Source organism: Sebastes fasciatus, chromosome 22 (assembly GCF_043250625.1).
Source record: "Sebastes fasciatus isolate fSebFas1 chromosome 22, fSebFas1.pri, whole genome shotgun sequence".
In the NCBI taxonomy this organism is placed as follows: domain Eukaryota; kingdom Metazoa; phylum Chordata; class Actinopteri; order Perciformes; family Sebastidae; genus Sebastes; species Sebastes fasciatus.
In genome coordinates, this window is record NC_133816.1 from 14,474,415 (window position 1) to 14,496,534 (window position 22,120).

Below are 22,120 nucleotides of genomic sequence, written 5' to 3' on the forward strand. Positions count from 1 at the left end.
GTTAACAAATGAAGGGATTCTGACTATAGAAAAAACGCCTGAGGGCTTTTATTTTTAAATGAAAGCAGGAAGTGCTGATTTAAAAACAAGTTTACTTAACTTTACTTTTTTTTCATCTCCGTAACATATTCTACAGATAAACCTCGAAACTGTAGTAAAGTCTTGCTGGTATGAAGTTAATATACAGTCACTAGATCACTTTCAATGTCTGTGACATATTCTACAGATGTCTAGACATGGAAACCGTAGTAAAGTCTTGCTGGTATGATGTTAATATACAGTCACTAGATCCCTTTCACTGTCTGTGACATATTCTACAGATGTCTAGACATGGAAACTGTATTATGTAGCTGATATGATGTCCATATACTGTCAATAGATCACCTTCACTGTCTGTTGCTGCTGGGACACGCAGCTGAGACGCGAGAGGCTGTAAAATAGGCGACCCTTCTATTCTATAAAATAGACGCGCGTCTGACGCGAAATAAAAAACAACACGCCACGCGAGACTCACGCAAGCCTGATGCGGGCAGTGTGTCCACCACTTCAGGTCATTTTTCCTCTGTGTTTATTGGGTGGCCAGGTGTCAATTTGTTATTGGCCAATCAGAGATGAGTATTGTAGCCTACCTGGTTCCTGGAGGAGGTGGGACTAAAAAGAGGCACAGACAGAAGGAGAGCAAGAGAAGCAGGTGAAATACAGAGATATTCATAATTATAAGTTCTGTAATCTGTTACCTTTGATGAATATCAGTTAATTAAGAGCCAGGAGTTTTATATCAGTGTGTAACCTGTTAAAATGGGAGAGTAAGCCGTGTTTTGTAGTTGTTTTCAGTCAGTAATTCCCCATATCAACATGAGGTGTGTTGCTAATTAGGCTACTAATTAGTAATTAGCTAATGCTAGTGCCCTGGCTAGCTGGGAGAACATTTTGCCACCAAGTTTCTGAGTGAGTATGGACACTGATAAATGTAATAATATAGACATTTATATTTAAAAGATAGAAGTTCATTAGTGTTTGTGAATTTCTGGGTAGTGTCTGACTGCCACACATGCTGCTGTAGTAGAGGTGCTCAGGACAGCGTGCCAGAGGAACCTGCGTTTTGCACTCGGGCAGAACCAAGTGCAAAATGCTAATGGTAATTCTAATGAAACAGAAATATCTATTGAAATACAGTCATGCAATCCTGACATGTGTGATCTACTGAGAGAGTTTGGTGCAATGACAGAAAAACTCAGAGCTGTGGAAACCAGGCTGAAGGACAGTGAAACCCAGATTCTGGAAAGCTTAAAGCTGCATTAATCAATATCGTTGTTAATTTGGATCAGATGTGCTATTGTGCTATACAGAACTATTACCCACCTTAGCAAGAAAGTTTTCTCTTTCAGGTAATGGTTTTATGGTATATTTATGTACGACAGAGAAAATAAGAATCTAGCAGATGAACACTGTCGAGCATCTAACAGATAAAGACTGAAATGCCTTTCTGAGGATATTTTAATTTCAAATATCTGACTTTGGGGAACAATTATAACCAACACTAAACCTGGCTTAGCTTGGGTTCTTTAATGTTCAAACAATGCAAAATAGAGAAGGCAATGAACATATTTTAGAAGCCAAACCACAGCCTGATATTGACCATTTTTTTCTCCATTCTATCACAAAAGTATGTTACTGATATTACATCTTAGAAATATGAAGCTTCAAATTATGAGTAAACTGAACAAAGCAAATAGCAGGCAGCAAACTCAGAGTCTGAAAAGTGAAGCCAAGTATCTTAGAAGTCCATGAGAAAATGACCCTACTTCTCACTTGATTTATTACCTCAGTCAACATTGTAAACACGAGTTTATGGTTTCAATCACTAGTTTCAATAAAAATGTCTTATTCAACATTATTTTTTTTTTACTTAGATAACCCTGACTCTGTGGGGGCGAGCGTTGTCATCTTGGAGGATGAAGTTAGGTCCCAGATTGTGGAGATATGGTATCACCACTGGCTGCAAAATCTCATCCCGATATCTCCCTGCATTGAGATGGCCTTCAATGATGACAAGCCTTGTTTTGCCAGTGAGGGAGATGCCGCCACACACCATGACACAGCCTCCACCAAAAGCTGTTACTCCATTGGTTCAACAATCAGCATAGCGTTCTCCGCGTCGTCTCCATACTTTGACCCTGCTATCCGACTTTCGCAGACAGAACCTGGACTCATCACTGAACATGACATTCCCCCACATGTTCAGGTTCCATTGTCTGTGTTGTCGACACCAGTGCAAACGGGCCTGACGGTGAAGGGCAGTCATTGCAGGCTTCCTGGTAGCCTTATGAGAATACACTGTTTACCATTGGCAGAGCATTTTGGCAAATTTTTCTTAGGCGCTACCCCCATAATCAGCTGTGCTGCTCATCCCACAAATGCATGATCCTTACAAGTTGGACATCATTGCGAAGGTAAATAAACAGGCTTTCCAACGATGTAAAATACAATGACCATTAGCATTGTAACAACAGAGAAATAATCAACCAAACACAAGTTTCCGAACTTTGTTTTTCCAGTATATATATATATATATATACATATATATATATATATATATACATATATAAATAAATAAATAAAGAGAGAGACTTTATAATCTTTCTGTCTGTCTCTCTGTAAAAACCTGCAAGCAAACAATATGTTGGTGGCAGCAATATCTTCTTTTCATTAACTTTCCAACCAAACAATCAGCTACGCAGCATAACTAAATGAAGCAATGATTAACGAAGACAAATTTAATTTTCAGACCCTTTATTTTGTGATTAACAGCCTTTTGATTCATCAGATTTTAACATTTCATGGTAATAGATGTATCTATATATCTATGTTGTGAGCTCAGATTTTTACCTTCATCCTCAAGCAGCAATGAACAGATATATAGAGATATACATTGATTCTCTCATTTGAGGGACCAAAAAACCACTGAAGGTGGTATAGCAATAGGTTCCCGGAGGATGTGTATTAGCACCCATGCGTACATACACTTGGTCGCCTCGCTTCAGGTGCAGGAACACTGTGTTTCCTTCATTATCAGCTTCGCCAGAGGTTGACGGGAAATTATGGGTCATGAGCATCTGTCGATCGTTCTTGTAGAGAGACAATGCTGTCGTATCGCCTCCACTAGTATATAGGAAGATGGTAAAGTAATAAACACCTGCAACAGGGGCAGCGAAGATACCTGTGGAAACAACAGGGTGTTGGTCACATTTTTGGTCTACAACAAAATTCCAAAACATCAAACTCTTCCTTTAACGGATTGGAACAGATAATGAATAGACTGAACTAACTCTTCACCATAGACTATAAGAAGTGGACGTAGTCCCCATGACGTCACCCATTGGTTTGTGAATTGCCGCTTTGAAGCTGCGAGTTTAGCATTTTGGCCGTCACCATCTTGGTGGTGGAGCTTAGTACAAACTAATTTTGAATAAGACATTTTTATTGAAACTAGTGATTGAAACCATAAACTCGTGTTTACAATGTTGACTGAGGTAATAAATCAAGTGAGAAGTAGGGTCATTTTCTCATGGACTTCTAAGATACTTGGCTTCACTTTTCAGACTCGGAGTTTGCTGCCTGCTATTTGCTTTGTTCAGTTTACTCATAATTTGAAGCTTCATATTTCTAAGATGTAATATCAGTAACATACTTTTGTGATAGAATGGAGAAAAAAATGGTCAATATCAAGCTGTGGTTTGGCATCTAAAATATGTTCATTGTCTTCTCTATTTTGCATTGTTTGAATATTAAAGAACCCAAGCTAAGCCAGGTTTAGTGTTGGTTATAATTGTTCCCCAAAGTCAGATATTTGAAATTAAAATATCCTCAGAAAAGCATTTCAATCTTTATCTGTTAGATGCTCGACAGTGTTCATCTGCTAGATTCTTATTTTCTCTGTCGTACATAAATATACCATAAAACCATTACCTGAAAGAGAAAACTCTCTTGTGGAGGTGGGTAATAGTTCTGTATAGCACATATGATTCAAAGTTAACAACGATATTGATTAATGCAGCTTTAAGCCATTTATTTGACAGTGAAAAAGCAAAACAAACTGGATTTTAATACAGTTTCACAGAAATGTTGCAGTAATGAAGAGAGTACATGTGGGGAACATTAAGTTTGACAATAAGATGATTATACAGAGTGACAATAGTATGAATTGAACTCATGGAAAGGATATTACTCAATTATTACTCAATTAATTAAACTGTTATCGCTCAATGTAACTCATTGCCGTGTAATTTTCCCTTTCAGGCATGGCACACATTGTTTTAATCATGCTCATCTCACAAAATGTTATGATGAACAGGCTCAAATGTGTATTGTATGAATATAATATACTGTAGCTTAAGAGCAAAATGACATATTTTTATGCGAGCAAAAAAGGCTTGATTCAGCTAAGTCTGACAGAGGTTTTAGATGTCTGGCTAAAATTGAGCCTGACAACTGGGATCCAATGTCTACTAACCCTCCAAAAACTTGGCCTGTTCTAAACAGTGTCTAAGCCGGCTGGCAGGCCTTAGCTTTTTCGTCTGGTTTTTGGTTGTTGTATTTCTCAAAATGGACAGGAAGGCATTGGTTTACAACTTTATCACAAGCCACAATCACATTTGTTCTGGTAGGCACTCGAAGTTTAACCTTGCAATTGTTGTCGAGTTCGATGTAATATCCCGGAATGGTTGAGTCACTCATGCATAAGTTTCCTGGGCCACTGTTATCCAGGGGGTGGCCATCGCCATTGCAGATCTGCTCAACCTTTCCCTGATCCGAGCCCTCAAAGAAGGACTGCTTAGGTCTGGCGCAGAGTCCCTTCTTGTGTATGTACCTGTATGATGAGAAAAATGTTTCACTGCAAAGTAAATGGCATTGATAAAGTACAACCTAGTGTCATGACACTTTGAAACATGTAAATAAAGCAGCAGTGTGATATTTAAAAAAAATGACACAGTAGAAACAGAATTTCAAAATGCTTTTAAAGTACGCATTATTGTAATGTATTGTGTCGATCTAATTAGCGGCTAATTCACAGAGAAATCATTGATTTAACCCTTTAACTCACGTTTCCCAGGCAGGAACCGATCCTCTGTCAAAGCTCTCCTGAAGGATGTGTTTGCGAACAAACTTGTTGTACGCATTGTTGTCTTTGTTCTTCTGACAAGGTTGATTGTTCCCATGAACAAGGGCAAGAGTGAATGTGACGGTGATCAGAAGAACGACTTTCATCTTGTCTGCAGTGGGAGAAAGAATGAGATTTTTGAGCATGTTAATTCGTTGTTCGAATACAATATAAATGCACCAATAATTGGTAAAGTGCCGTACATAAAGCATCTAAAGTTAACACCCACTAAATGAAAGTCTCTTTTAAATTAATCGGTATTGTCACACTGGTTTGAATTTTTTTTAACATGATAGCATTTCAATATTTTATAAACAGACTTTATGGCTTTGTATCATGTCACTTCAAATTTAAACATTTCAGTATAATCGCACACATATTTTTGGAAAGTTGTATTTATTAAAAATTGTATTTGTTAAAAATAGTCATATAATATTAAAAGACGCTATTTTTACAATTAGTTTTATTCAACAATTTATTAAACTATTATATTTGCCACTTGTTTATTTACAGTGTAATGTTCCTCCACATATTCTCATCTGTATTGTTTTTTATTACTTTTATATTGTGCCACTATTTGATGTCTTACATCTGTCTTTTATTATGAAGAACTTTGTGACATCTGATCTAGAAAGTTGCTCCATAAAGAAACTTAAATTTACTTTACTTACTTTGCCAGTAGGAACACTTAGTCTATTAGTTAAGTCATAAAAAGGACAAAAAATGATCATTCTAATAATATAATAAAACAATGAATTTTTGTTAGTGATGAAGAGGTTTTCTCACCTGCTCTGATCAGTCAGCCTCTGTACTGTAAATGTTGCTCTGTTTAGTCTGGAGGAGGATCAATACCAACTGATGTTTAAGTCGCCGATAGAAGTCCAACAATATTTATCCCCTTTTAAACCTCCTCTTGTCTTGTGAACATTTGATCACAACCAATCATTTTAGCCCAAAGATATTACCAGCCAATTAAAATACTGCAAACTTACTTTTTACCATATATGTCTATGATCGTTACTGGATAAGGTAATGTGCATGTACGTTGCAACACAATCCAACTGCTGCATGTATTTCTGTAAATTAGGAAGTGAATTACAATTTCACATTAACAGAAATCTGTAGCAGTGTGAAGCTAAGATGTATTTCTGTAAATGAGAAATTTCACCTAATGCAAGGAATTGCTATAGCCCTGGAAAATTAATGCAAAAATACTGCACATGACCTGCAACCAATCCAGTCATAACAGAGACTGTGAAACCCTTTAAAATCTGTAAATATAACCATTACATTCATGCAGTATTCAGTGGTGTGAAGGTTGATGGACAGTTAATACAACAAATGTAATAAAAATGTGATCGGGTAGAACATGCCAGATTACAAAATCAAGCAGGACAAAATACTAGCATTTCACCTGTTTAATTGGCTCACATCCCAAAAGACAAACGCTTACTTGTTTCGGCATGGAGCCTTCTTTAGTTACAGATTAAGTTCAGTAATATTTTGGCAGTTGGATCCAATCATTTGGGAACCAATCACTTTTCTTTTCCCCTAGCTTTAAATACAGGGACCAATCACAGGCAAATGTTAAATTTGATCCAAACGCTTGAATTAACCTCATTTATTTTTAATTATAGGCTGGCCTTACGGATGATCATGCATCATCGAGTGATCGGTGGTCACCTTTGTAGTCTAGGTTTCAAAAGACTACAAACAGTCCTAACCTAAGAAGCATTTTAAGCTGAAGTCATCATTAAGTCCATTTGGTGTCATACTGTTGAGTGTGTACATCCAGAACATTTCCCGCTTTGCTCATCCCTTTAAAACATCACCTCCTCTAGTAGACATCATGACTTTCTCAACTCCACAGAAATTTAATGAAGAGGGTGAACCATGGTTTGCTTCAGCGTAATGTTTTGCAATTGCATCATTCATATTACCTGTGCGGATTGCAGTTTTGTGCTCTGATATCTGATATTTTTGTAAATTCAAATTCAGAGCAGATCTGTAGTGACTTCACACGGCTCTCAACATGGCGATGGCTGAACCGGCAACACAATTCAATTTCACAACAAATGAATTTCACTTTTGAGGTCAGCTAGTCACTGTGGGTGAGATTAGATGCAAGATAAACACATGAGCACCAAGTTTCACCCACAGTGACTTGAGGTAAGACATTAGACATAAGGACAAGGTAGGGCCCTTGTAAGTACATGCAAGACTGTATAATCCGCAGTCCGTCTAGGTATTGTTTGTTCCTGGAAGAAGAATATAGATCCTTTACTTAAGTAAAAGTACTAATACCACGGAAATACTCCGCTACAAGTAAAAGTCTTAAGTCTTCATCTGAGGAAATGGACTGTACACGTCGTTCCCTCCCCTGCTCTCTCTCTCTCTCTCCGCCCGCTGAGCAGCTCTCGTTCTTCGGAGGTAGAACATTAAATTAGCTAAATAAAATAACAAACGTTGCTCCAACCCCATCGCCTACTATTGTCTATATTTTAAGGAACCCTCTTGCCTGCCTTCGTGCTTTATCAATCATGGCCTTGAGGATGAGATCGGCGCATGCTGCGCGCAGATACAGACAGAGATATGAAACTGTTTTATATTTATGTGTACAGATTTCGGCCGGCGGCGTTGAAAAAAGCCTGCCCTTTCAAAACGACTCGCTGACTGCTAACGTTACTCGCGTTAAATAGCAGTCCACTTCTGTGTTTTGGTACGGTTGGCTTTCACACCTGGTATGAACCGTGCCCGAGTACACATGATTCGTATCGACACGGATCGACGAAATTAACATTTCATAACTATTCATTGTTAATTTTTGACATCTCCTCTGACACCTACATTTCTTGGCAGAACACTTTGTTTTTGTCTAAATCATTGATTTTAATCTTTGATACTACAGAGGCTAAAAGGGACGAAAACCTTCTACATTCTGTCTTCTAAACGATTGACCATAGAGGTTGTCTATATGAATGCATGCGTGTATGGGCCGTATTTTCTTTTGTGATGAATTAAAAAAAAATAGTAATAGTAAGGATGGAAATTGATGAAGAAGTTGCTTGCATTATATATACTTTTTAATTCTCACATGTTGTTTATAAGAGGCCTCTGTCACAAATATGTCTGCATGTGTTACTTCATCAGTGATTTCTATTATCTAGGGTTAGGTTTATTGCAGCTTGCGTTAACGCAAATTAATTCTAACGCCACTAATTTCTTTACGAATTAATGCAACTTGCATTTTTTTAGGTTGTAGCGGGCTCAGTTTTAAAGTATCATATGAAACTAGAAAAAATAAGGTATCAATGCTATCAACCATGTCATACTATCTTAGGAAGGATGTTAAATAACGCTCCAAACTTGCGCTAAATTTTTGCGAGGAAAAACTGTGATGGTCATTTTCAAAGGGGTCCCCTTGACCTCTGACCTCAAGATATGTGAATGAAAATGGGTTCTATGGGTACCCACGAGTCTCCCCTTTACAGACATGCCCACTTTATGATAATCACATGCAGTTTGGGGCAAGTCATAGTCAAGACATTACACTGACACACTGACAGCTGTTGTTGCCTGTTGGGCTGCAGTTTGCCATGTTATGATTTGAGGATACAATTAATTTGCGATTAATCATGACTAACTATGGACAATCATGCGATTAATCGAGATTAAATATTTTAATCAATTGACAGCCCTACTTTTTTATACTTTTTATGGACTATTGGACCACCATCTAAGGTCCTGCTGTTAGAGGGACAACAACTGAGCTGAATTTTATCATTAACACAGTTGTTACCTCTATCTATCTTTCGGTCTCCATCTCTTTGTAAAAACCTACAACCAAACAATGTGTTGAAGGCAGCACTATCTTCTTTGCATTGATTTTTCAACCAAACTGTCTGCTATGCGGCATAAAGAACTCAATGAAGCAATGATTAATCCGATGCATCAGATTTTAGCGTTATTTACTGTAGTCATCTGAGATTTTTACATCCATATTCAAGCAGGAATGAACAGACATGCAGTGTATAGATCATCACATTTGAGTGACCAGAAAACCACTGAAGGTTGTATGGTAGTCGGATCCCCAAACATGCGTATGTGCAGCCATGCGCACATACACCTGGTCTCCTCGCTGCAGCTGCAGTAACACTGCGTTTCCTCCAGTATCAGCTCTGTCAGCATTTGTCGGGAAATCATGGGTCATGAGCATGTAATGGTTGTTCCTGTAGAGAAACAATGCTGCCGTGTTGCTTCCTCCAGCGTGTAAGAAGATGGTGAAGTAATAAGCACCTGCAACAGGTGCAACGAAGATACCTGTGGAAACAACAGGTTGTTGGTCACATTTTTTTCTTTATTACAACTGCAAATCACAAATCCTCAGTAGTCTTCAGCACTTTATTATACCCCCGCGACAACGTGGTCGCGGGGGTAATAAAGTGCATCCGCTGCGTGTCGCACTTTCGTTTACGGAGCAGAACTCGGAAACTATTTAACTTAGGAACTTCAAATTTTGTATGATGGTTGACAGTGTGGTGTAGTTGTGCCTTTTGGGGGTTAGAAGTCGAGGGTGCCCACATTTTTGATAATAACAAGCTAGATTCTGCTCAATAGACTAATTCCATTAGTTCCAAAGGGGCAAAACCTTTGGGTCAAGCATTGAGCGGGGGTATGTGAGCCATGCTCACTTTTGTTTTATTTTATTGCTAAATGTATGGTTTTAATGTGTTTTTACCCATCTTCATTAGTAGACAGGAAGGCAGTATGGTTTTAGCTGTGACCACTAGCTCTATAGCTCGCTCGGTTGGTTGGTCGCTCAGTCGATCCACAAAAAATTCCCCACCCTATGGCGGCCACAGTGTTCGCCCTTAGGTGGCAGAAATTTGGCTTGGAGGTCAAGTGTTTGTAAGGTTATGTATTTGTGAGTGCGTGGTCGCAGCCAATAGGTGATATGAGGGAGGATGCCATCCTCTTGTTAGCAAAATCACCAAATATAGCTTTTTTTGGTCTTGATTTTGTACTACCTTGTGCTACCTTTTGTGCTTGGTGTGACCTTATGAAACAGAGAAATTACATCATTGTCAACGGGTTATTTTTTGAGGGACAATTTGCTCATGTGTAAATGGATCGATCCATGCTGGAGATTGATTGATTTAATCAATTTATATCAATTGTCAGAACAGTTGCCTTTTTTCCCCGTTAGTCGAATGTTGTAAGACAAAATGTATAAATTAAGCTGTAAAAAGGTATTTTTCAGTGACTATTTCAAAGGAGTATGATTGTTTTCTAGACACTGTAACTCTGCTCATGCACCCACTACAACTCCCACAGCCTCAACAACTTTTAATGCGGTTTCCTTATTTATTTTCTGCAATTAATGAAGTTGTCTCAACAATTACTTACATTGCTCGCACTCCGCAGACATTCAATGATTTTTATTTATAGCTTTATTTATTTACTCAATCATTGTATTCATTAACCCTTTGTGTAAAAAAAAAACTAAACATGCAGGTGACGGTGAGTATTACCTGTGGACGGACTGTAGGCATTGCCGATGTTTGTTATCACTGTTCTGTAGATTAAAGTTGTGTCTGTGTTGAAGGGTCCAATGTGTCTATCTCCTCCTCCTGTTGCTGCACTGAAAATCACCTTGGTTCCTTCTGTGTAAAACAAAACATGCTGTTCACATTACTTTGTAAAGTGTTTCTATTGATTATAGTATATACTCTCATAAATAAACTTTGAGTAACAATGTGAATTATGACTTGTCTGTCAGGAGACATGCTCTGTCACGCTACTTCCATCTTTTGTTGTTTACTTTGGAGGACTCAATTAATCATGTGTAGTCCATACACAAAATGCTTAATGGATTGTTCAATACAATCTCACTTTACCTTTGTTCCTCAGTTCCAAAATCTGGTTTTCACTTTCCTTCAGCCTGGTTTCACTGTCTGTCAGCCTGGTTTCACTGTCCGTCAGCCTGGTTTCCACAGCTCTGAGATATTCTGTCATGGCACCAAACTCTCTCAGTAGATCACACATGTCAGGATTGCATGACTGTGTTTCACTGGGTTTTTCTGTTTCAGCAGCATTACCAACATCTTGGGCCAAAATTAAGCAACAGAACAGCGACGCAAACCATAACATGTCGAAATTCATCTTTCAAGTTGACTCAAGATCGCACAGTCATCTGAAGTCTGACAGATGTGATCCCTCTGGCTGCTTTTATGTTGTTTAAAGATGACCTGTTAATTTTTAACATCCCATTTGATAAGTGGCTTTATTATCTTACCGCACCTGTTATCCAACTGTTTCAGTTCCAGTGGGGGAAATAATGATATAGGCTGTTAACCAGCAAACTATAATTCAACTACTATAATTTCATCAGAAAATGTCTGAGTTTATTTGTATAGCACAACAACAGGAGAAGACGTTGGGGGAAAAAGGAAGCTCATATTCTCCGTCAAGCCCTCGTCAGGGAGCTGTTGCGGCGTGAAAAACATCATCATCAGCAGAATGTGATTTGACGCGCGTCCTTTGTAACCCTGTACATGTCGAAGATAAGAAATGATTAGGTTGAGAACTGTGAAAAGGTTTGTCCCCGTGCAGTGGCACTCAGTTACCAACTGTAAAAGGTTAGAATTTGCTTATAAACAGCACTTTATATAAGATCTAAAAGGCAGTAAGACAAAAAACAAAAACAAAAGACATTTCACGAATACACCTATTCTAACTATTAATATATTTCTCATCACTTAAATGTATGGCTTGTAGATTGAACAAATGTATTAATTCTTGATCAAGATGTCTGAGCTGTCTTGGCTGTGAAAGCACAAACCAATATCCAAATGTCTATAAGTCAGTGGCTGTTTTCCTGACATAAACTTGAGTGGTTGGAGGTACATTTTAGGGAATTCTAGCCTCAAGGAAACAGAATCAAAAATCATTGAACCCTTGCCTCATTTTATGGCTTGTTTTTGTGATTGTTAATCCGTATTACCCTGGAATTGCTTTAGATGTCAGTACCTTAATAGCTGACACCAGTAGATTATGGACTACAGATATGTTCCATGACATGCAGCATAAAAGCATAAAAACTGCACATAAACTTGCCTTACCTACAAGGAGAGAATTGAAGTAGATCTCCTTGCTTGGCACAGCAGAGGGTGCTGTTTACTGCCCTACAAGAGACACAAATTGTGACTCTTATGTGTCCTCATCTGTCATGCAGGGCTCGGAATCATGAGTGGAAACACAAATATACATTTTATTTACATTGACACAATTCTCACTTTAACTTCTAAATTATTGCCGGTTTAATGCATACACTGCGGATATGCATTAACACAAAAATCTATCATTTGTTTATCCAGCTATAGAACTCCGTATACTGTGAATAATGCAATAAATGGATCCAGACATTTAATTGGCTTACTAAAAAGATAGCAAATCTATTACATTACTTTAACATTCTCAAATGTTTGGTTTTAACAGAAACACACAAAGTCTATGCAAGGAGGATATAGAAAGCCATGAGAGTTTGTACAAAATATGCATTGATTGTACAAAACTGAAGTTTAAGTTATTGTTTTTGAGAAAAGGAGAGAAACAAAGCTCACAGATGAGCTGTTATTAATTCGAATCTAACTTTACAGCCTCATAAGCACTGTTCAGTCACCTAAACTCTGATTGATGTGATCCCTCTGGCTGCTTTCATGTTGTTTAAAGATGACCCGTTAATTTTTAACATCCCATTTTGAAACGGCCTTGAGAAAATAGTATTAACTAAATTTACTGGCAATCAGATAACCTTTGATACCATAGAGAAATGTAAACAGAAATGTGTCTCAACTTTTCACTGATACTTCAGTAACTTGGCAAAGATGAATGTGTTTCATGGGGTAACAGCAAATTGAACAAGAAATAAAGTTAGTAGAGGAAATCATTTGAATTTGAATGTATTCAGATTGTATTATAATAATAATATAATATGATGTATTCTCTATCATGATGTTATCTCTGTAAGTGTTACTTATCTTACACCAAGACGTAAATAGTAGATTAATAAAAAACAATGAATTACTGATATGATCCATAGCAAACAGCAACAGTTACACAAAAAACACACATTTCATTAACATCTCCCTACATCATCTCTGCATGCCCTCTGTTGATTCTAAAGTCTAATGGTAATTTATTAATCATTTTAGAGATATGTGTATAATTATTGATTGTTTATCACAACAAAGTGGTAAATTATTGTGCGGTCGTTCGTTCTCACATTTGACTGACCAAAAAACCACTGAAGGTTGTATGGTAGTTTGATCCCCAAACATGTGAGTTTGCATCCATGCGCACAAAGACCTGGTCTCCATGCTGCAGCTGCAGGAACACCGCGTTTCCTCCGTTATGAGCCGTTTCATGGACTGCTGGGTGATCCTGTGTCTTGACCATGCACTGGCTGTTCTTGTAGAGTGACAGCATTGTCCCAGGGTTTCCTCCAGCATGATGGAAGATGGTAAAGTAATAAACACCTGCAACAGGCGCAGTAAAGACACCTGTTGGGGGAAACAATAGGGTGTTGGTCACATTTTATAGGTTTATTGTTTTTTCTTTTTCAAATGCCTGAATGAAATCGAAAGTACTCTTTTGAAACCCACCATAGATGATTTTTACAGAGCTGAGTTTTTCTCTGGACCATCTGAGTCCACACTATCTGACAGCATCATATTTATTCTATATTGGCTCATTTTCAACTGAAGGATTTTTGCACCAAATTAAATACTCAAACCCAAGACTCCGAGACACATGTAAGGCTGCACAGTAGCTTTTCCTTCATGTGGATGTAATCAAGATGTCTTACACATTGTCAAAATTAATTCGAACATACATATTTTGGTGTCTTAGGGTCTCAACTAAGATTTAAAATGTGTATTTGAATAATGTTTGGCTACACATCATGAGTTTGTAATATGTGGCCTACCAGCAGATACTTGTATTATACTTTGATTACTGATATGAGATTAGTCTAACATTTTTGTTTTTCCTGAGATGCAGAGTGATACAAAAAGTGCTAAGGTTTGACGTGTCATAGCAGTGGCATATGGGTATTATATCATGGCTATGAGCCAATCAGATTGCCTGATTTGAGCTACTAGTTAAGAGGCTTATAACCACTGATAACGCCCATTTAATGACCTGATAACAGTGTAAACCCAGGACTCCCATACACATTTTAGGACTGTATCTTTCCTCCAGGTGGAAATGATCTAGATGTATTGCACATTGTTTTACACATTTCCCCAAAATTCATCCTGACATATTTGGCGTCTTACTGTAGGAAACTTTATGGTCTCAACTAAGATTTTAAATAAATTTCCAGATTACAGATATGATTTCTTTATTTATGTTGAGCCATTATAAAAGATGCCTCAAGTAAGTAACTGCAGGTCTTTTATGATGCCGTTACCTGTGAATTTACTGTAGGCATTTCCGATATTTGTGATCACGGTTTTGTAGATGAGAGTTGTCTCTGTGTTGAAAGGTCCAATTGCATTTCTCGCCCCAGCCTCTGCGCTGAATATCACTTTTGTTCTCTCTATATAAAGCAAAAAAAATATTCTCATCACATTTATTTTGCATTTCCACATTCCATCCCAATTCACACGTTGCTTTAATACATGTATGGATTGAAGCAATCAACAAGTTTCACTCTACCTTTGTTCCTCAGCTCCATAAACTGCTGTTCATTGTCCTTCAGCCTGGTTTCCAGAGCTGCCAGTTTTTCCTTCAGGTCATTCAACTCACACATGTTGGAATAACAGTCTTTCAGCAGTGTTTAGATTGGCCCAAAGTCAAGCTGCAGAACAGAGACACATCCAGTAATGGCAAGTTGATTCAATATTGCTCAATCTCCTCACCACTTTGTCATATGACTCCTCAGGCTGCTTTTATCTGATTTGATCAATGATTATCACACTCTGCCTCTCTCTCCCTCCCTCCAGCCACATTCCCATTTCCTAAAACCTATTCATGGCTATATTCTCTTTCTGTCCACCAGATGGCCTCAAATTGTTTGTCATATCCCAGTTATCTCAATCCCACATTCAGCCACTCCCATGACCTGCAGTAACCCATTTCCCTCCAGTCAGACTTCCCAGCCACCTGACCTTCCCTGAATCACCCTAACAGGATTCACTTCGCAAATAATGACACACTCACTTTACATTATCCCGCAAATTACTCCGCTACTAAAGACATCAATAATTTGACAAAATATTGATTTAAAAATGATTTTATTGATTCCACTAAAGAACTATACATCCTTAGAAAGATCTGCGAATCAGAAACAATCATAGAATACCAACAAAGCTGTGTAATAAGAAGCAGTAAACTTAACAGTGAGTACTCGTTTTCAGATTATTTCTCTGAATTTACACTAGGAGCAACTGATTTTAAAGTCTAATTAGGGTAATTAATTAATCATCAATTTGAATTGTTTAGAGATATATGTGTATAAGTATCGATTCTTTACCCCAACAAAGTGGTAAATCATTGTGCAGTTCTCACATTTGACTGACCAAAAAACCACTGAAGGTTGTATGGTAGTTTGATCCATAAACATGTGAGTTTGCATCCATGCGCACATACACTTGGTCTCCGTGCTGCAGCTGCAGGAACACCGCGTTTCCTCCGTTATGAGCCGTTTCATGGACTGCTGGGTGATCCTGTGTCTTGACCATGCACTGGCTGTTCTTGTAGAGTGACAGCACTGTCCCAGGGTTTCCTCCAGCATGATGGAAGATGGTAAAGTAATAAACACCTGCACGAGGTGCAATGAAGATACCTATGAGGGAACAAGAGGTCGGTCACATTTTATTTCAAAAGTTAACTTTTGAATCCAAACTAGGAACATAGATGGTCCAGAGAACTGTAAAAATCATCTCAGACCACACTGTCTGACAACATCATATTATATTGGCTTGTTTCCAACTCTTTACTGAGGTTTATGGATTTTTACACCAAGTGAAATATTGCACCCAGCCTTTCGGTGAAAGCCCATTTGAATCGATGATAAAACCTATTATTGGGTGTAGCAGACCCCTTCTGACCCAGTGTAACGTTTTTCTTCTAAGACGCGGAGTGATACTGAAAGTGCTAAGGTTAGACGTGTCATAGCAGTGGTATATGGGTATTATATCATGGCTATGAACCAATCAGATTGCCTGATTAAACTCCCATACATATTTTAGGACTGTATCTTTCCTTCAGATGGAAATGATCTAGATGTGGTTTTACAACACATTTCCCCAAAATTCATCCTGACATACAGTATTTGCCGAAACATTATGATTAAGATTTTAAATAAATTTCCAGATTCCAGATATGATTTATTTATTTATGTTGAGCCATTATAAAAAGATACCTCACTAATACTCATAACCAAATTCAACAAGTAAGCAACAGCAGGTTCTTTTATGATGCCGTTACCTGTGAGTTTATTGTAGGCATTTCCGATGTTCGTGATCACGTGTTCGTAGATGAGAGTTGTCCCCGAGTGGAAAGGTCCAATTGCTCCTCTTGCTCCAGCCTCTGCGCTGAATATCACCTGTGGTCTCTCTATATGAAGCAAAAATATTACCATCACATTTATTTTGTATTTCCACTTTCAATCACAATTCACACATTGCTTTAATACATGTTTGGATTGAAGCAATCAAAAAGTTTCACTCTACCTTTGTTCCCCAGCTCCACAAGCAGTTGTTCATTGTCCTTCAGCCTGGTTTCCAGAACTGCCAGTTTTTCCTTCATGTCTTTGAACTCACACATGTTGGAATAGAAGTATTTTTTATATTTCAGCAGTGTTTAGATCGGCCCAAAGTCAGACTGCAGAGACACAACCAGAAATGGCAAGTTGATTCAAGGTCGCTCAGTCTCAAGACTGCTCAAGCTGCTTTTATATGGTTCGATTAATGATGACCTTTACACTTCTCACATCCCACTTGTCACATGCCTCTTTCTACAGTACGTGCTGCTGTAGGTTTGGCCAGATGTTCCAGGAAGAAAAGCTGTAAATGAAGTGAATTAAACAGAGAAACTTAATAGAGAATTGTTTTTTGAACGGAATAGTATAAAGTAGGGCTGTCAGTCGATATTTTATATATTTTATATATATATATATATATATATTTAATCGCGATTAATTGCATGATTGTCCATGATAAATCACGATTAATCGCAATAAATCACAATTTTTGTATCTGTTCAAATTGTACTTTAAAGGGAGATTTGTCAAGTCGAGACAAATATGCTTGCTTTATGCAAATGTATGTATATATTTAATATTGAAAATCAATTAACAACACAAAACAATGACAAATATTGTCCGGAAACCCATTTTAATTGACATATATTGAGGTCAGAGGTCAAGGGACCCCTTTGAAAATAGCCACAAGTTTTTCATCGCCGAAATGTGTGCAAGTTTGGAGCGTTATTTAACCTCCTTCCCGACAAGCTAGTATGACATGGTTGGTACCAATGGGTTCCTTAGGTTTCTAGTTTCATATGATGACAGGATCTTCACTCTAGCTTTAAAACTGAGCCCGCTACAACCTCCAAAAGATCGATTGCGTTAATGCATTAAAGAAATTATTGGCGTTAAAATGATTTTGCGTTACCTTTGACTAATAATTGTTCTTTGCCGGTTCATCTTTCGTTGCTGTTAGACGTTTTTGTTATTAATGTGTCTTCATAGTATCTGTCCGTCTTGGAGTCTCCATTTGGGTCCGTCCTGCCTGCCTGTCCTGCTCCCTGCATCATGACACATGAGTTTTCACTCATATAGGTCTCAGACCACAGTATAAACCATAAAGAGACATAAAGCATATTAAATCACATAGCGGAAGTTGGATTCAAGGACACAAAGTTTCACTTCATGTGAAACTTGCGGCTTAAGAGGAACTGATTACTGTCCCCCCTAGACCAAATAATATGGTCAGCTTAGCTAAGTTCTCAGACTTCCTCAAAACCACAATGCTGACTTCTGGCATTGGTGGTTTTAATATTACACTAATGTTGAAGAGTATCCCCTTTTGCCACTAAAATCCTGTTCAGCTTGTTTTCTAAAGCTCATACTTTTTCTCTCATGGCACCAAGATCTCTCTCAGGTGATAACACACGTCAAAATTCTGTTGTAGCTGCATTGGAAATGTCTTTAATATGAATGTTATTTTTTTGCAACCTAGCTTGTCGTGGCAAGACTTAAAGGTTGGTGTTGGTAGCATTGTTCAAATACATTTTTATTTATATTAGTTGAAATGAACATTTCATCCTGACGGCAATCAATAAATGAAATGCTCTGACAAAAAGAAGAAACACAATCTAGCATCTGTGGCTGTCGCAGGACTGTAATAAAGAATGCCTATACTTGCCCTGTCTACCTATACCTACCTGCGCTCTTTCTACTCTACTCTCTTTCTTCCACTAGCTGCTAGCTTGGCAGCTGTGAGTACAAACAACAGCCACGTTCGTTTGTTTACACTCATTGCGATATGATTACATTTATAATGCTAATTTTTGGGGAGTGTCTTTGGAGGGAGGCCTAAAGGGATGAGGTTGTCAGTGTTGCCAAATTGGTGACTTTCTTGCTTGATTTAACAACTTTTGGAACTATTGGAAAAGAGTTGGTAACACTGGTTTGGTTTTAGTTGGACCATTTTTTTAAATCTAATGTACTCTTGCTAGTTTCTCAAGATTACCAACCCTAGCTTTAAGAACAAAGTGTGACATCGTATTGTGTCTTCACTGCTGTTCAGCTACTCATCAAAGCCCTAATGAATACTGGATGAGTATTTGGGTGCTTGGACCCCGTTATACTCGCTTGCAAGTCTAGTTACAATTATCATGGCATTATATATTGATTAAATGTAACAATTGAATGATACAAAGCATTTATGCTTAAACAAAGCCCTCCTTAATTGCCTGCAGACCACACACACACACACATATGAATAATGTATCTCATATGCCAATGACAACAACAAACAGCATTGGTTTTAAAATATTTTTGTCTTTCATTTTTTTAATATGAGAGCAGAAACAAATTATTTTGTAATTTTTTTATTTATTTTCCGGTATCTTAATAGTTTTCCAAGAGTGTAACAATCTTAAGACTGTCCAGTGAGTTTCAGGTTTATTCTCTTTAGAAATAGTACAAGAAAGTGTTTGTTTCTTCTCTTCATCAAGTAGAAAACATGTTCATTGAAACAGGATTACAGTAAATTGGAGAAAATGAGAAAAAGGGGTGAACCCCCGGACTGTGACATTAGGTAGAAATGTCAGGGAAGTTAGCCCCTGTTGGCCTCTTTGCTCACATTCATTGTGAACCTCAGAGGTGAGAGATTAGCATATTTTAATACAGTAGCAAAAGACATATAACATTTGAAGCTGCAACCCTGTTCATCAACAGATGTGCAAATCCTCTGCTTCTTTGAAAATCTCCTTCCCTGACTGACAGTAAAAGTTTCCCATTGGGTCATCATATTTGTCCCTTACAGGAAACCAAACAGGAAGCAAACAGACACAAAGTGTGTTTGCTGCAAGATGTTAGAAAAAAAACTGGTGCTATTTTTGGGTTTTGCCATTTCTGGCTAAATCATATTGAAGTGAAGGATGGTGGTAAACATTTATTCATCATCGTCGTCATCGTCGTCATCATCGTCGTCGTCATCATCATCATCGTCGTCGTCATCGTCATCATCGTCATCATCATCATCATCGTCGTCGTCATCGTCATCATCATCATCATCATCGTCGTCATCATCGTCATCGTCGTCGTCATCGTCATCATCGTCGTCCTCATCATCATCATCATCATCTGGGTCAATCTTTCCCGAGAGAACGTCCTCAACCCACTGCTCGAGCTCATCAGCCGTGGGCATGTCATCCTGGTCATCCATTTCCATCCACACGCTGTCGGCCTGTCAACGATATGCACACAAAAATACTTACAGAATGACAAAGTGATTTCCGGTGCCCAGTTCACTGCTCAAAACGGGGGTAAGATAATAAGTAAAGTTAGAGAGTATGCATGACATTTAGAGCAAGACTGTAAGACTGTCATGCCGTGGTGGCATTTTGAAAGACCTACTTAACAAATAATGTGCTAGAGACAGTTTTTTTTTGCTGTTTGAGCCAAGTTTTTTGCTGCTACACTGCAAACAACTTGAAATTGGATGAGAGAGGTTGCTTACATCTTCAACGTCAACCACACCAATGTGAGGAGAAGAGAGGTCGATGCGGAAGGTCTTCTCCCAGTATGGCACCAGCTGAAGGAGAGATACAGACAGATGGTTAGGTAGGTTAATATATTCTGAGTAGGGCTGTCAGTTGATTAAATTATTTAATGGCAATTTATCGCATGATTGTCCACAGTTAATCGCAAACTAATCGCACATTTTTATCTGTTCAAAATGGACCTAACCAACAGCTGTCAGTTTGCTGACTTGACTATGACTTGCTCCAAACTGTGTGTGATTATCATAAAGTGGGCATGTCTGTAAAGGGGAGACTCGTGGGTACCCATAGAACCCATTTTCATTCACATATCTTGAGGTCAGAGGTAAGGGACCCCTTTAAAAATGGTCATGCCAGCTTTTCCTCGCCAAACTTTAGAGTACGTTTGGAGCATTATTTAGCCTCCTTGGCGACAAAATGGTATAACATGGTTACCAATGGATTCCTTAGTTTTCCAGTTTCATTTGTATCTTTGATAGTAGCTTTAAAACTGAGCCCGCTACAACCTAAAAATCGCAATTTGCATTAATACAATAAAGAAATCAGTGGCGTTAAAACAAATTTGCGTTAAAGCATTATTATCGATGCGATTATGAATGAAATTTGAAGCAGTTGTTTTTATATTTTTATAATGATCATTTTGAAAAATTGTGTTTTTGAAGATACAGTATATAAATAGAGATTATAATTAAAAAGCAGATAAAAGAAACATAAGACAACAAAGGGATCAACATATTCAGTGATTTTGAAATATATCTTCAAGCCGTACACTCAGAAAAAAAAAAAAACTAAAGTAAAGTATAATAAGTAAAATGTGCCTGCTAGTTGATATACAGTTGGAGTGAGTGATATTCATACCAGGGGGAAATTGTCGGGGTCGATCCAGATGATGCTGAGGTTGGGGTTGTTAGTATTCTCTTGTGCCACCTCCTTCAGGATTTCCAGGAATTCAAAACCGTCTAAGGAAAAGTTCAAATGTCAGGTACGGTGGTGAGCCAGGTGCCATCAAGTATTAGCTAGATATTTGATCGTCCAGCTGATTCAATCACTATGTGGATAGTATCAGTGATATGTAAAGAGGCACTAAGGTAGACATTTACCTGGGTCATCTTCCTCAGCAAAGGCAACAATGTGCTCTCCATCAATGTCATCCTCCTGTGAACATAAAAAGAAGGATAAGACAAGGATGCTCTATATTTCCACTCTAGATTAACTGATAAGTTTTATTGGGGAAAAAATTATAATTGTTTAACAGATGACTTTTTAAAATAACGTGTTCCGATCTCTTACCCAGATCTCATACATGCTGTGAGGCTCAAGCTTCCTCAGTGTGGGCCTGAAACATTCAAACATGAAAAATCAAATTGTTAAATTCACATGACATATAATTTAGAAAAACACTTTTTTGAAGAAATTAAAAAGATTTGTGTCCATATGACCATTCCAAAAATTACTCAAAGGAGTGTTTTTTCATCTGTCACCTCTGTGGTCGAGATCTGGTCACGTTACCGCAGAACTTGGTTTGAGGATTATCTGCATTGATTGTATACATTTTGCAGTGGTGGAAGTACTCAGATCTTTTACATAAGTAATAGTAATAAAACCACAGTGTCAAAAATACTATGTTACAACTCCGTTTTAGCGCATTTCAACGGAATTGCA

At 37.9% G+C, this 22,120-nt stretch overlaps 3 protein-coding genes and 1 long non-coding RNA gene across 6 annotated transcripts in view; all 4 read right to left on the reverse strand.

Moving 5' to 3' along the window:
- Positions 1-4,290: 4,290 nt before the first annotated feature.
- Positions 4,291-6,200, reverse strand: LOC141760913 (uncharacterized). Its single transcript, XR_012592482.1, has 3 exons — positions 5,948-6,200; positions 5,105-5,273; positions 4,291-4,870 (listed from the first exon to the last, which is right to left on the reverse strand). It is a non-coding gene; the product is annotated as an uncharacterized LOC141760913 (long non-coding RNA).
- A 2,903-nt stretch (positions 6,201-9,103) lies between these two features.
- LOC141761125 (complement C1q-like protein 3) lies at positions 9,104-14,990 on the reverse strand. The gene is made up of 3 exons (XM_074624378.1): positions 14,882-14,990; positions 10,693-10,824; positions 9,104-9,481 (listed from the first exon to the last, which is right to left on the reverse strand). The coding sequence occupies exons 1-3, from the start codon at positions 14,973-14,975 to the stop codon at positions 9,201-9,203; spliced, it is 507 nt and encodes a 168-aa protein (XP_074480479.1). The 5' UTR covers positions 14,976-14,990; the 3' UTR covers positions 9,104-9,200.
- A 452-nt stretch (positions 14,991-15,442) lies between these two features.
- Positions 15,443-17,110, reverse strand: LOC141761127 (complement C1q-like protein 4). The gene is made up of 3 exons (XM_074624379.1): positions 16,900-17,110; positions 16,655-16,783; positions 15,443-16,010 (listed from the first exon to the last, which is right to left on the reverse strand). The coding sequence occupies exons 1-3, from the start codon at positions 16,991-16,993 to the stop codon at positions 15,730-15,732; spliced, it is 504 nt and encodes a 167-aa protein (XP_074480480.1). The 5' UTR covers positions 16,994-17,110; the 3' UTR covers positions 15,443-15,729.
- Positions 17,111-19,220: 2,110 nt separating this feature from the next.
- Positions 19,221-22,120, reverse strand: part of casq1b (calsequestrin 1b) — a 30,275-nt gene continuing 27,375 nt past the window's right edge. For 2 of the 3 annotated variants that reach the window (XM_074623914.1, XM_074623913.1), the window contains exons 7-11: positions 21,749-21,794; positions 21,559-21,613; positions 21,317-21,417; positions 20,416-20,490; positions 19,277-20,142 (exon numbers count right to left, since the gene is read on the reverse strand). In XM_074623914.1, the coding sequence (XP_074480015.1) occupies positions 19,849-20,142; positions 20,416-20,490; positions 21,317-21,417; positions 21,559-21,613; positions 21,749-21,794 (571 nt within the window). In that variant the 3' untranslated portion in view covers positions 19,277-19,848. Of the gene's footprint in view, positions 20,143-20,415; positions 20,491-21,316; positions 21,418-21,558; positions 21,614-21,748; positions 21,795-22,120 lie in introns of all 3 variants that reach the window. The other variant, XM_074623912.1, reaches the window with a different exon arrangement.